This window comes from Anticarsia gemmatalis, chromosome 17 (genome assembly GCF_050436995.1).
Source record: "Anticarsia gemmatalis isolate Benzon Research Colony breed Stoneville strain chromosome 17, ilAntGemm2 primary, whole genome shotgun sequence".
Lineage (NCBI taxonomy): Eukaryota > Metazoa > Arthropoda > Insecta > Lepidoptera > Erebidae > Anticarsia > Anticarsia gemmatalis.
In genome coordinates, this window is record NC_134761.1 from 343,268 (window position 1) to 357,044 (window position 13,777).

A 13,777-nucleotide genomic window follows, 5' to 3' on the forward strand; every position below is an offset into this window, starting at 1 on the left:
CGACTACTTCCACCACGGCTAAAAACTTAAGTACCGTGAAATAAATTCTAGCTAACTATTGCGCCACACTTGAGCTGATATATCCTGTAATGAAGAACTATATAATTGCTATATATTGAGTGAAAACAAGGAACCACACAACGGCCATGTTGCTTCACTTCGGAATTCTACGATTCTCATATCCTTTATCCGTAAAATTAACGTATTTTTACTATTCGGCAAATGATTTGCTGCAAATAATTTGTGGCAAATTGTTAACAGGAAGGTGTTAAAAGCATGGAATGGTTAAAATAGCCGTGTTGTGTGTTGTGGGTTGGATACATTTTTCTACACATAAGAAACTCGATGACCGAAATAACTATGTACCTTAGTATCATCTGATAAGATGAAGTTTTTTCCGTTACCCGATACAATAAACGTGTTTTTTCGGATTTTTGGTACGGAACCATTCGTGCGCAAGCCCGACTCGCACTTGGCGCGATTTTATAAAAAAAATATTGAACCTTGCTAGCATACCCTCTGCGTCCTACTCTCAAACAAGTCATAAGTCTTTCGTATAACTCGTATCACTAAAATGAGCTACAAACAATCAGCTACACATGTACAAACCTTACGAGTGAGCAGCAAAGTCAAGGCACATAGTTTCCCTACATCCCTGGTTGAGCAAGCGAGGTCGCCGCCGAGTTATGAGCGTGCTCCACTTCCAATACACATTGAACCAGCTCACCGCTCGCGAGTGTTAGTGCCAATATGAAGTACTGGATTATAAGGTGATTTTAATTCGGTTATCGTGAGTCAGATTTTGATGAAAGGGGATCTTTCGCTTAGAATAGACAGGAAGGCAATTTAAAGTGTGTGACTGACGCTTTAGTACGTGGATTGTAGTTAAGCGATCTTTTTAAACTGTGTGTCAACCTAAAAATATATTTTTGAGGAGTTTTTAAGGTTACACTCGCACTGCCCTCACCCACTTTGCATTTCGTGGCGGGTCATAATGAAAAGATAGGGCAGTTCAGGTATTTAAAAGTATGGTGCGATAACCATTGCACCGCAAAAAACACGTCAATGAAGGCATATTAAAATCGTTTGTTGTAGTTTTTCGGTGTGTTTTATTTTGTCAATAGTCACACATACATTTATTTAGGGCTTGCAAAGTCCCCGACCCGCACTTGGCCAGCGTGGTGGACTCAAGGCCTAACCTTTTCCGCTCGTAGACCTTTGCCCTGCAGTGGGACAGTAATGGGTTATAAAAACCTTAGCTCAACTGAGACGCAATGTTATAAGACTATTTTACCTTTATTGTTCGTGGTATTACACCCTACTCTCTCCACTAGCCTGGTGCCATACCTGCTAGTGTCATGTGTGGTCGGGGACCTGTTCTCGAAGGCGACGAGGAGCAAGGCTGACGAGCGTGACGTCAGGAGCAGTGTGTATGACTTCATCATCATAGGGGGCGGTACCGCGGGATGTGTGCTAGCTAATAGATTGTCCGCTATTAGCGATTGGAAGGTAAAGGACATTTTTATTTTAAGTATTTCTTTAAACATACCTGCGGACTACAAAACTGAACTTCGACAAATTCTTATACGACACTATTTTACTCCGACAAAATGGCACTCCGATGCGTTTTAATTTAGACAATACTAGAGTTCGATATACCTAGTCTTAGACACTATTGTACAACGACTAACCGTTTCTTTGACATAACTTAAATAAGAAACAATGCAACTCCGACAACATACTCCTTCGACAATAATGCTTAAATTAATAAGATTATAATTAATAATAATTAAGTTAGATCCTAGGCAAAATGCGAATTATTGCGTTAATTCCCTACTCGTGGCTTAGTTAACAACAGCCGCGCGGATCGATCTCTGAGGTTAAGTTATACTTGCCGAGGTTGTTCTGTGGATGGGTGACCATCTAATACATATCGAGTTTCTCTGTGTTTCGGAAGGCACGTTTAATTGTGGGTCCCGGCTGTCATTTTCAAAGATCTTTGACAGTCGTTAACAGTAGTCAGAAGCTTGAAAGTCTGACAACCAGTCTTACCGAAGGGTATCGTGTTATAACACTTATAACCCAGGTATTTGGTTGTGGAGGTCAGATAGGCAGTTGCTCCATGTAAAACAATGGTATCCAGCTGCATCCGGTGAGACTGGAAGCCGTCTCCAAGATAGTTTGGAACAAAGGCTAAGCCAATATATATTCCCTAGTATGTGTGTTGTCTGGTTTAAGTGACTATCAAGTGATTTTACTTTTTGAATTAGTTCATCTGCTTCATGTGTACTCAACTGATGACCTCTGGTCCGATCCGTAAGCATATTGTTTAGATTTTTATTCGATTATCATTTACAAGAAATCTAGGGCATTCTGGTATATTTCTTACTAGCTGACCCGCGCAACTTCGCTTGCGTCACTTAAGAGAATGAGTCAACATTTTCCCCGTTTTTGTAACATTTTTCGTTGCTACTCCGCTCCTAATGACTGTAGCGTGATGTTATATAGCCCATAGCCTTCCTCGATAATTGGGCTATCTAACACTGAAATAATTTTTCAAATCGGTCCAGTAGTTCCTGAGATTAGCGCGTTCAAACAAACAAACAATCAAACAAACAAACAAACTCTTCAGCTTTATAATATTAGTATAGATAACTTAGAAAATAGACTGTTCGTGAGAGGTCACTGGTTTACATCGCAGGAATAGGTTTTCTTTTTTCTTTCTATATCCGTTGCACGCTCTGCATTATTAAGTGCTCAGCCAACGTTTCACAGCCTTGAACATAGAAAAACTATAAATTATAACCTTACAATAATTATTGTTGCCGATATTAATAAAATAGTAGTAAGTGAAGTAAATGAAGCATTTGATTCCCCGGGAAGTTTAGGAAATCTAAAAGTAAATCTGAGGCAATTTCCCAATTACTTACGTACTATATTATCATATAACATTTTATTATATAACATTAATTATATTATCACTTGCTATATCGTAATATATTTTATTGGAGGAAAACCATCTGATCAAGAAGTCTCGAGCTCGATTCTCGGGTCGGGCAAAAAGTGCCGTTAAGCATTTTTCTTTAAACCTCTTTAGCAGTCGCAACAGCACCTCGGCCATTATGCACTTCTGCCAGTAACATTTTGTATTAAATAGCTAAGTTAATATTTTTAGCAGCCCAGAGTTTGGTAATTTCATCGTAATTATTACCTACTATGTAAAAAATACAAGGATTTTCATACACCTCAACTTACACCATCGGATATAACAAGTTTGATATTGATCTGTCAGGTGTTAGTGTTGGAGTCAGGGATAGACGAGAACATAGACTTCGACATCCCAGGAGTGCCCACCAGGGAGTACCGGCCCATACTGTGGAACTTCAGGACCGAGAGGAACGGGTACTCCTGCCTCTCGCGACCTGGTGGAGCTTGTGAGGTCAAGACTGGGAAGGTATAATAGCAGATCATTTTTTACATGAGCAGTGAAATGGGTATAGTTGACAATATTTAACTTAATTTTGATTTTGAATTTGAATCGTTATAGTCGTTTTTTTGTCAGCTTAAATTGTATCTTGGTTATTAAAGAGTAACTTTTATGATTTTTATAACTATCACAGATGGAAAACGTAGTAAACATTTGAATGTTGTTTAGTGATACTTTGAGTCAATTAGGAAGTTTTCAATTCTTAAAAATTTCGTTAATTTAGTTTGGCCAGCTTTTTAATCGGTAGGTAGTTCAAAGTATACTGATTCCCTCCATGATTGAAGGTCCTAGGCGGTTCGAGCGTGGTCAACGACATGAAGTACACGCGAGGGTCGAAGGTGGACTACGACGGCTGGCACAGCACCGGAGCCCTGGCCTCCCTGGACTGGAAGTTTGATAATGTTATTGAACATTTCAAGAGCGTTGAGGATAACGGTGAGGGGAATGTACATTTCTACTGCACAGTAATCTAACTGCTTCAAGACCCAGTTTCTCAATAGGTCGTAGGAATAATGTGGTACATTTTCTGGCACTTTATCAAGCAAAGACACCATTTAGCTTAATTCATAAGCTGTGGAACTGTCCCTGAATCTTGCCCTGACCGAAAAGGAAAATTATTCAAGGCACTAGAAATGTTAGCATTACATCTGTTTCTATGATGTGGTTAACGTATGATCTAAGTGAGTGGTAACGCTTCACTGATGAGTTAAGTTTTAGTTTTCGTTTCAGTAGTTTAACCGCGTAAGCTAATACGAAAAACGGTATTTTTTATTCTTACTGTCAATAATTATTACAGTCTGGCTGAACATAATAATATTTCGCAACAACAATCTCCGACACATATGATGCATGTTATAACGTCTAATTGAGCAAACCAGTTAATTACTAACGACGTCTTCCTTCCCGCTAGCAGTGTTGAAACTAACTCGTTCGTGTATTAATAGCTAGGATAGGTGCAGCGCTTCCTTTACAATGTAGTTACTTAGTTACTTGGCGCTCATAATCAGTTGCGCTTACTACGATTCATGAGTTAAGCAACCGTTGGCGAGGTCATTCCATAGATGGGTGGCCGCTTCACTAAGTGTCCCAGTACTTCGGGCACGCAAAAGATCGGTTTCAGTTGTTGTCAATTAAGATAACAGTCGTTATGCCATGTCAAAGGCATTTCGGGTGGATTGAATAACTAACACCACTTACCATGTGATGAAATGAAATAGATAAACTCAGCTACTTTTAGTTACATTTTTGTTGCAATTCTGGATGGTCAGATTCAAGGGCTGACCGAGCTGATTCAATTTTAGCAGAAAGATTAGTGTCCAGGATAATAACTAAAGTTGATGCTTATCATCGAAGCTGGCGTCGTTTCTTAAATGTTTTTAGTAAATAATACGATTGTTAAATGTGACAATTAGTGTATGTCTAGTAGTGTATATCTTTTAAAAAACATCTGGCATCCTTAAAGTATATAAATAGAAATAAATGACCATATGTAGAGCACAGTGCGACACTTAAAAACAACTCGACCAATTTGGTTAATCAGCTTGTTAATTGAACGAAATATGACCCGGGATTTGAACCCAGGAATTCCTAAATAATATAATCATCGCGTTGCAGAATAGGCTATTTGGATTCTTAATATTCCATAATGACAAATATTAATTAACATATTTCTCGATAAAACGCCTGAACTAATTTTGATTAAATTTTAGGTTGACAGATTATATTCCAGTAAAGGATCTAAGCATTAATTTATGTCTTCAAAACCGTGAGGTGCCTTGTAATAATGAAGTTTTTTCTTCAAGGTGACTACGACGTGCTAATGAACTCTCATTACCACGCGAGAGGTGGTGAGATGCACATTCAGCGATTCAAACACGCCGACAGACCCATTGAGATATTCACTGCTGGCTTCACAGAGATGGGCCTACGAAGTCTGGACATAAACACCAATGCACAGGAAGCTATCGTAAACAACCAATTCGCTATATCAAACAATACAAGACTTAGCACAAATAGCGCCTTTCTTAAACCAGTACGACATAGAAAGAACCTTCAAGTAATAACAGGAGCAACTGTGACCAAAATAGTGATAAATAAAGAGGAAAAATCCGTTGATGGAGTTATTTATGAAGTAGAAAAAGGGAAAGAAAAGGCCGCGTATTCTAAAAGAGAAATTATACTGACAACTGGAGCTGTGAATAATGTTAGACTGTTACATTTGTCTGGAGTTGGTCCTAAAGCTGACCTCAAGAAACATAATATAACACAAATATTCGAACTGCCCGTAGGACTTAATTATCAAGATCAAGTTACTGTAGGAGGTCTCGCATTTGCTTTGAATGAAATACCTGAAGTCACAGAAGCTCAGATTATAAACGATTTCAAAACTTGGTTCCAAAGTCGGACTGGCGCACTAGCATCAAGAGGTATAGGACAAATATCTGCCTTTATACAACTGTATGAGAATTACAATGCACCCGATGTAGAACTAGCTTTAGAAGGTAATTTTATTAGAAGCGATAAATTTATGCTGACTAACGTGAGTGTACACGCCGCCGAAGAATCGAATCTACCTCTAGCTTACTACAATTTAGTTAATATTCACCCTGTTCTGCTCAGACCTAAGAGTAAAGGGAAAGTGATGCTTAATAAAAGAAACCCTAAATATGGTCGACCGATTATTCAAGCCAATTTCCTTAAAGAATCTGAAGATTTAGATACTTTAGTTGATAGTATAGATATAGCTCTACAATTGCTAGATACTAAAGAATTCAAGAAGACTGAAATAAAGTTCGCTCCATTGGATCTGTTCCCGTGTGATAGACTGAGTAATAGAGATCAATGGAACTGCATCTCGAGGCATTATACTAAAGCTATGAGCAATCCTATAGGCACTTGTCGTATGGGAGACAATAGTACTGTTTCTGTAGTAGATTACCAGCTGAGAGTCCATGGTATCGAAGGTCTAAGAATAATGGATGCGTCAGTAATGCCCACACACGTTCGTGGAGGAATATTCGCTGCTACAATGATGATCGCTGAAAAAGGAGCTAAAATGATAATCAAAGACTGGAAGGAAACAAACGGACATTACTACAATAGACGGTAAATACAATTAGGTAATAAAAATCGTGTAAATAAAATATTTTATTAATACCAACTAGTTTTAATTAAATCACTGGCTTTCTCCGCTATCATGATGACCGGTGCTGCGGTAGATCCTCGTGTTATCTGCGGCATGATGGAAGCATCTGCCACTCTAAGGTTATTTATCCCATACACCCTTAGATTTCTGTCTACAATAGATTCTGGGTCTTTAGAAGTCCCCATCTTGCAAGTACCTACATAGTTGTGTAGAGGAGTGGAGAAATGTTTAATAATACATAACCAGAAGTCTCCAGACACGCGCTCGTAATCTTTACAATCATTGTTCAGTAATGGCCGCGGATCAAAAACATATTCAGCAGTTTTAAACACTTCTGTATCGAATAACTTCACTATTTCTTGTATACCTTCTAACAATTTCTTCTCATCGGATGGATCTTTCAAGAAATTGGGATAGACCAACGGTTTTCCGAACGTTGGATTAGTTGCGTTAAGTACGACTTGACCACGGCTCTTAGGAGTCAGTAACGATACACATATTTCTATCTTATCATAGTACATGTTTGAATTGTGCCCCTTGAACCTGACTTCAATGTCGGGAGTTCCCAGAATGTCTGATAATGTGGTTTCTATGAGTGAAACCACTTGGAAGTTAGCTGATAGAGGTCCAACGCCTTTGGCGTAGTAAGTTGTGATGTCCTTCAATTTCTCCGAGAATTTTGAAGTCGTTGCCGTCTTAGTTAACTTGATCACTGGCAAACACACCGACAAGTGATCATGGAAGTTTGCTCCCACCGGCAGATCGTTCACAACTTTTATATCTAAATATTCTAAATACTCTTTAGGTCCTATACCGGATTGCATCAATAACTTCGGACTATTGATCGCTCCGGCCGCCACTATGATTTCTTTTTTACACTTTACTCTAGCTCTTGTACCATTTTTTAAATATTCTACCCCATATGCTATTATGGTATCTTTAGACTCATCAAATAATATTTTAGTTACTAAGGCTTCTGATATTACTTCTAGGTTAGTTCTTAATTTCCTGACAGGTTCGACGAAGGCGGTGTATGTGCTCACTCGCTCGCCGAAGAACGACATCGTCTGTATCCTCATGAACCCGAGCTGATGTCTCCCGTTCACATCCGTGTAGTTATACCCTATCTCATTGAGTGCACTCAGTAGAATATCAACATTATCATCTACGTAAGGATATCTTCCAACATCCATGGGACCCTGTGTGGAGTGGAAGAACTTATTTTTCGAAATGTCTTTGTCGTAATTTCCCTCAGAGTATTTGAAGAACGGTAGGACATCACTGTAAGACCAGCCCTCGTTGCCATTGACTGCCCACTCGTCGTAGTCCGCCGGGCTGCCCCTCATGTACGCCATGTCGTTGATGGAGGAGGTGCCTCCCAGGACCCGGCCGAGGACCATCTCACATCCTTTCTCGGATCGATTCTGACAAAACCTGTAACGTCATTAAACTATACAATTGATAAAAACTACAGTTACCTCATTAGGATCTGTCGACGGATTTAAGAGTTTCAGATTAGTTAATTCAGGCAGCATGTTAGGTTCATTAGAAAGGCTCTTGCGTACATTATTGTATAGTAGACAAAAAGTAAGTTAGTCAGAAAAGGCTCTCACAAAATCGATCGACAGATCCTAGGCGTTGACAAAGGCTAAGTCTCACCCCTTCTTAGGCCGCATGGTGTACTGCCAGTCTAAGCCGGAGCCCCTGAACTCGCTGGTCAGACCCGGGATCAATGCCATCTTAGGCTCTTCTGGACCAGCCTCGATCAGAAGCACCTGTAGGCAACAAAATATTTTTTTTACACAGATTACCAGGATCTTTAAAAGATCGAGTGATTTCACTCGTGTTTAAGTCCATCGTTGGCAGTTTTCGTCACAGGTTTGATAGAATTAATCACTAAAACTACCTCATCGAGGTACATATCAAAGACTCCTAACTAGAAAAACATTATTAAAAATAGGTACAATAATCTTTAAGACATCAACATGATCTACATAACGTTGACTACAGCGGGCAGAAATTACAAAATATATCAAAAATAGATTTTAGAAGTAAATATCTTTCTTACCTTCCATTTCCTATTCTCCGACAACCTGCTCGCCAGAACACAGCCCGCTGTTCCACCGCCGACAATAATAAAATCATACATGTTGTCATTAGCGTCTGCCATCTTAGGTTTCTCGTTATCGTAGCCATCGAACAGGTTGCCAGTGTTGTCTCCTGTGGCCTGCTTCAACAACCTTCTGTTCCCTCCGAAATAGTCAGGCTCTGGACCGATATGACCGTACAAAGTATGTACTAATGAGATCAGCAGGATGGCTGTAGGCGCACACTCGATGCGTCCGTCACAAATTTTGCATAATTCATCAGTTGCGTTCGCAGACATTGCATTTTTATATTCTAGATGATTGCGTTTCGAATATCTAGTGCCAATTTCACTTTCATATTATAACTTTTTTACAATCTGGAGTCACTATCACTGTTTTTCTTGATTTTTAAAATTTTCAGTTTTTCCTGGTGTTATCTGCTTCCGTAGCCACACAGCTAATGTTCAATAGTATGTATGATTTACAACTAAAATACGTGATGTTATAATTGTATTGAGCAACACGTCTGTCTGTGTGTCAACGTCGCAATGTGACTACTAACTTGAAGAATTTGTTGTTTACCCGCGTCTTGTTTGTTTACATTTTAACCATTGTTATGCGTTCCAAGACTTTTTTATTAAGGTGCGTGTACGTTCAACAAAGAAAGGAAAAGGAGAGACACTGTAGCGATTAGTCCAGACTTATTTAAACGCAGACTAACACGATAAGGGACCTCTTAACCGAAGCTTATGTCACCGACAACTGGCCGAGATGGTGAACAGTGGGCTGTTCTGTCTGTACTACACAAATCCCTGCTGTACCAGTGGTTGATACGTTCAGCGTAAATACGCCTTTAACGCAAGTACCTTTTGTTTGTCGGCGCATTTCATCATTATTTAGCCGATGATGTCAAGAATAGGGACATTATGTGAGGTAACAATTGACAGGCGACAATTGTTTGTGTTGTTCTCTATTGTCCTTGCGAAGGAAACTGGATAATATAATGAACTGGTTTATAACAGTTCTCACCGGAAATGGAGAAATAATAAACTGTTTAGGGATAATATCAGTAGACCTTTCAGTCTACGAAACGAAATCACTATTTTATTTTCACAAGTATGCTCTTCTTAACAGTGGTGAAAAACATCGTAAGGATATCTTGCATCCCAAAGTTTTCTTTAATATAATTTCTTGAAGGTCAAAAACTAACCTGCATAATATTCTCCAGCGTGGTAAACCCAAGGCCTTAACCCCACTCTCATGGGAGAAGACTCGTACTTACAGTGGACGGTCATACTCTCTATAAAAACAGTTTAGTATGTTGTTATTTAAAGCGTTTTAAAGAGTGGCCAGGAGTTTCTTGCCAGCTCTTCTAATTGACGTTGCCTTCCAAAGGGTGGTTTTCTTACTGTATCTTTGACTATCATTAATGTCAATCGTCATCATCAGCCTAGGCTTCCAACTATGTTGGACTCGACTTCCAGTCTCACCGGATACAGCTGAATACCAGTACTTTACATAGAGCTCCTTCCTATCGGACCTACATAAGTGTCAGTTTGATTTAAATGATTTTGTATTTAATAGACAGGTGTAAATAAGTGTTCATTATTACTATTTGTTAATAAATAGAGCGAAACATTGCAGTAGGATAATAAGGAATACTTCAAATGTAACGAACAGCTGTTGCATTTGTTTTACATAATTAGTACAATAATTAGTACTTGTATGAAGGTTTGTTTAACATGTTACTGTGTAAAGGGATATTGTACTCGTAATTATTTTAACTTTAACGAAAGTATATAAGATTATTATATTCGATCACCTTTGTTGAATTGACCTAACTAGCCTTATGGCATTTAATACGTACATAACTATTATCTATTTTGATTAAATTTAATTAATATCTTCTTACTTAATTAGACTATCTAAAATCTAGTTCAGTTTGCGTCTACGTATCAAAATTCTAAACAGTAAATCTTATTTCATCGGCCAACTAACGACAAACCCAAAATAAACATATCTTAGTAGTTAAAAATAACACAATAGATTGTAAGTAAGTCACATTGTCGTCTATTTACAATGAAAATCGTTTGAAATTGACTTATTTCATGTCATTGATGTTATTAGTGGGTAAAGCCTTTCGTGACCGTAATCACAGGTTATGAGTTTACATGAAAATGTTTACAAATTATATAATTACTATATCAGACAATCTGTTCCGTGTACACGTTCATTTACATGAATATTAATAAAGGTTTTCATATTGTTTCAGGTAAAACATTATTTCAACAAATTTTCTATGAATTGGAAAAATGAAAACGTAAATATTGAGCTCGATATCGTAAGTACCCAATATATAGTATAATCATAAATAATTAAACATAGTTTAAAACCATTTATGTAACCTTTTTAAGGAACCAAAAAATACACAAAATTGTAAACGCCTGACAAAAATATTATAGCAACACACATTCTTACGAATAATATTACTTTAACAACAGGCGCTTTACATTAAATTGCCGTGCGTAATATACATAAATAACATCGTATTTCATAGTTATATGTCATCAAAGTTGTACAATTTATTATAAATTCATGGGCTGGTTCGATTTTATGACGTCTCCGTCGCTACGGAACAGTAAAGTTACACCAATCTGTCCCCGGCGGTGAATTAATTATTGTTACCTCCTTACAAATCTGTATTCAAATACAAAACTGGGTTTATAGAGTGCAGAGTTAACTGTAATTTCAGGAGGTATGAGTACTTATTGGAAAAGAGTCTTGATAGGTATCTTGTTGTTGAAAGAAATCAAGCCTTACCACTTGTTTAGTGATTATAGGGATTTCAAATATACCATACTTATTAAAGATTTGATTTAGTTCAATAGAGTTTATTGTTATCGATAGAGTTTATGGAGCCAAAATTCAGTTATAATGTTCCATTAACACTTGAAAAATATGCTAGGGAGGACTTATAAAATATGTTTTAAATGCTAGACATAATATGCTTTGCTTTCTGCCTACCCCTAGCGGAAAAAGAAACGTGAAGTTATGTATGCATTTAGACACGCAATTTTTCTATACTATTCCATTAAAATCAAAATAGCTTGAAAAAGAGAGCATTATGTAGACAATTTCCTTCATTGTTACTTTCTAGCAAGCTATAAATCTAACACGGTATCTTTGTGTGGACATGTTCGATAGCCATGTGATTACTTAATGTCATTGTCAACAGGCTTTTAATCTTCTAATGGAAAGCCGACAGGTGTTCGCGATCGATCGCGTGGCGCGGGTTCGATTCCCACTGTCACCAGCTAGTTAATGAAAGTGAATTGACGTAGACATGTTAGAGAATTTCTGCTGCTAATTTGATTAGAAACAGTTTTGTAAAGAAATATGTAACTTGGAACGTTGTGTTATTTTCTTGCAAATATCTGATTGAGTATAATGAAAGCTCAAACGAATTCAAATTCTAATATTGACTGCCTCCTCGGTGCAATGGTTGAGGTCGCCACGCCGCTACCATTGCGCCTGGAGGTCGTGAGTTCGATTTCCACACGGAGCAATTTTTTGTGTGATCCACAAATGATTGTTTCAGGTCTGGTAGTACTATGTGTCCGTTATTTGTATGTTTGTAAACGTCCCGCGACACAAGAGCAAATCTTAAAGCGGAAGTTGTCTTTAAAAAAAAAGTAGAAAAATACTAATTCATTCCTAATTGTTATCAGATCAAAGTTTGCTGTTCTTATTACATTTACAGGATAGATACTCCTATATCAGTTGCTCTAGGCAAAACCATCCAATGCTGACCAAACATAACATTACATAAAATTAATAAGTACCTAATTAACTTCCAAAAGGAAGCCGTAATAACAGTCACACGATCAACTTTCGTGTTGAGATCACACACGAATTAACTGTCATTCAAACTTAATTTCAAAATGACAACACTTCCGTACCGTACCATAATAATCACATTCTTTAACACGAGATAAAGGCGATAATCCCTTGCTACAAGCCCTCAAAGGGCAACAAGAGATGGTACAATTTCCCATAGTGTACCATTATTCCCATAATAGCTCCGAAGCGTTATTCGTATCATTTCCCTACTACAATTACAGTAATTTGAAGCCACGGCACTGTGTGTAGATTTACTAAATTATATCTTAGAAAATCTGGTTAAATTCAAATTGCACGTTTGTTGTAAATATCGTGATGTTTTAATGTATCTCATCCGGTTTGAGACACGAAGTGTTTTTACACTGGGAAATTGTTTACTCACGGTTTTCTTACTATCTTACTTATTTGTGGCTCAATACAGCACCTACTGACTCCACTATTTTGACTCCAAATATTCCTTATATTAATTAATTAGAAACATACTTACGCAAAATCTACTCGTCTTTCTATATGGAAAGGCCAATTTCTACGATCCCTATGAACCTCTTTTCATTCATATTTATAAATCCTGTCATACGGAATTACCTATGTTATTAAATACAAACCTAACGAAATTTAGAAAATTTAGTCAATTATTATAGTTTTCAATAAATTTATAAAGTTTCTACAAATATGCATTAAATTCCAGCAAATTGTCTGAAATTTTTTATTCAAATCAGGTAGATAACGCTGTCATCTTGCAATTTTAATAAACTCTTGCTTCAAAAATACCATCAGTTTAGGTATTGATCTATGGGAAATAGTGACACAATGTAAGAAAATACCTTTGTAGTAAATAATCTAGCGTTATTACTTTGTGGTGAAGCAATAGACACAAACGACCACCAAGCCTTCATACTCAATTTTAATAAGTACATTACATCATAAATTGTCCTGTTCGCGCCCTAACGAAACATTACAATAAATATCCATCTCATTTACATACTAGCGGTGTTATGACGAACAACTCATAACCGCACTCATTGTAATAATAGAGAAATTAACTTAATTCCCCTACACGCTAACTCAAATTAAAAGCACTATAACAATGTACTTTAATTATTATTGCGTACTAAATGGCCGGCTTTTGCAGTTAAAATTGTACCGAAGCGAGCAAGG

At 37.4% G+C, this 13,777-nt stretch overlaps 3 protein-coding genes across 7 annotated transcripts in view; 2 read left to right on the plus strand and 1 right to left on the minus strand.

The window, feature by feature from the left end:
* The window catches only part of LOC142979695 (uncharacterized), a 397,988-nt gene that overhangs the window by 179,570 nt on the left and 204,641 nt on the right, over window positions 1-13,777 (plus strand). The window lies entirely within an intron of this gene.
* On the plus strand, window positions 635-6,643 carry LOC142980103 (glucose dehydrogenase [FAD, quinone]-like). Its single transcript, XM_076125408.1, has 5 exons — window positions 635-770; window positions 1,335-1,509; window positions 3,293-3,454; window positions 3,772-3,922; window positions 5,290-6,643. Exons 1-5 carry the CDS (start codon window positions 751-753, stop codon window positions 6,594-6,596), a joined length of 1,815 nt encoding a protein of 604 aa, XP_075981523.1. The 5' UTR covers window positions 635-750; the 3' UTR covers window positions 6,597-6,643.
* Window positions 6,638-9,444, minus strand: LOC142980102 (glucose dehydrogenase [FAD, quinone]-like). The gene is made up of 3 exons (XM_076125407.1): window positions 8,701-9,444; window positions 8,292-8,407; window positions 6,638-8,066 (listed from the first exon to the last, which is right to left on the minus strand). The coding sequence occupies exons 1-3, from the start codon at window positions 9,016-9,018 to the stop codon at window positions 6,638-6,640; spliced, it is 1,863 nt and encodes a 620-aa protein (XP_075981522.1). The 5' UTR covers window positions 9,019-9,444.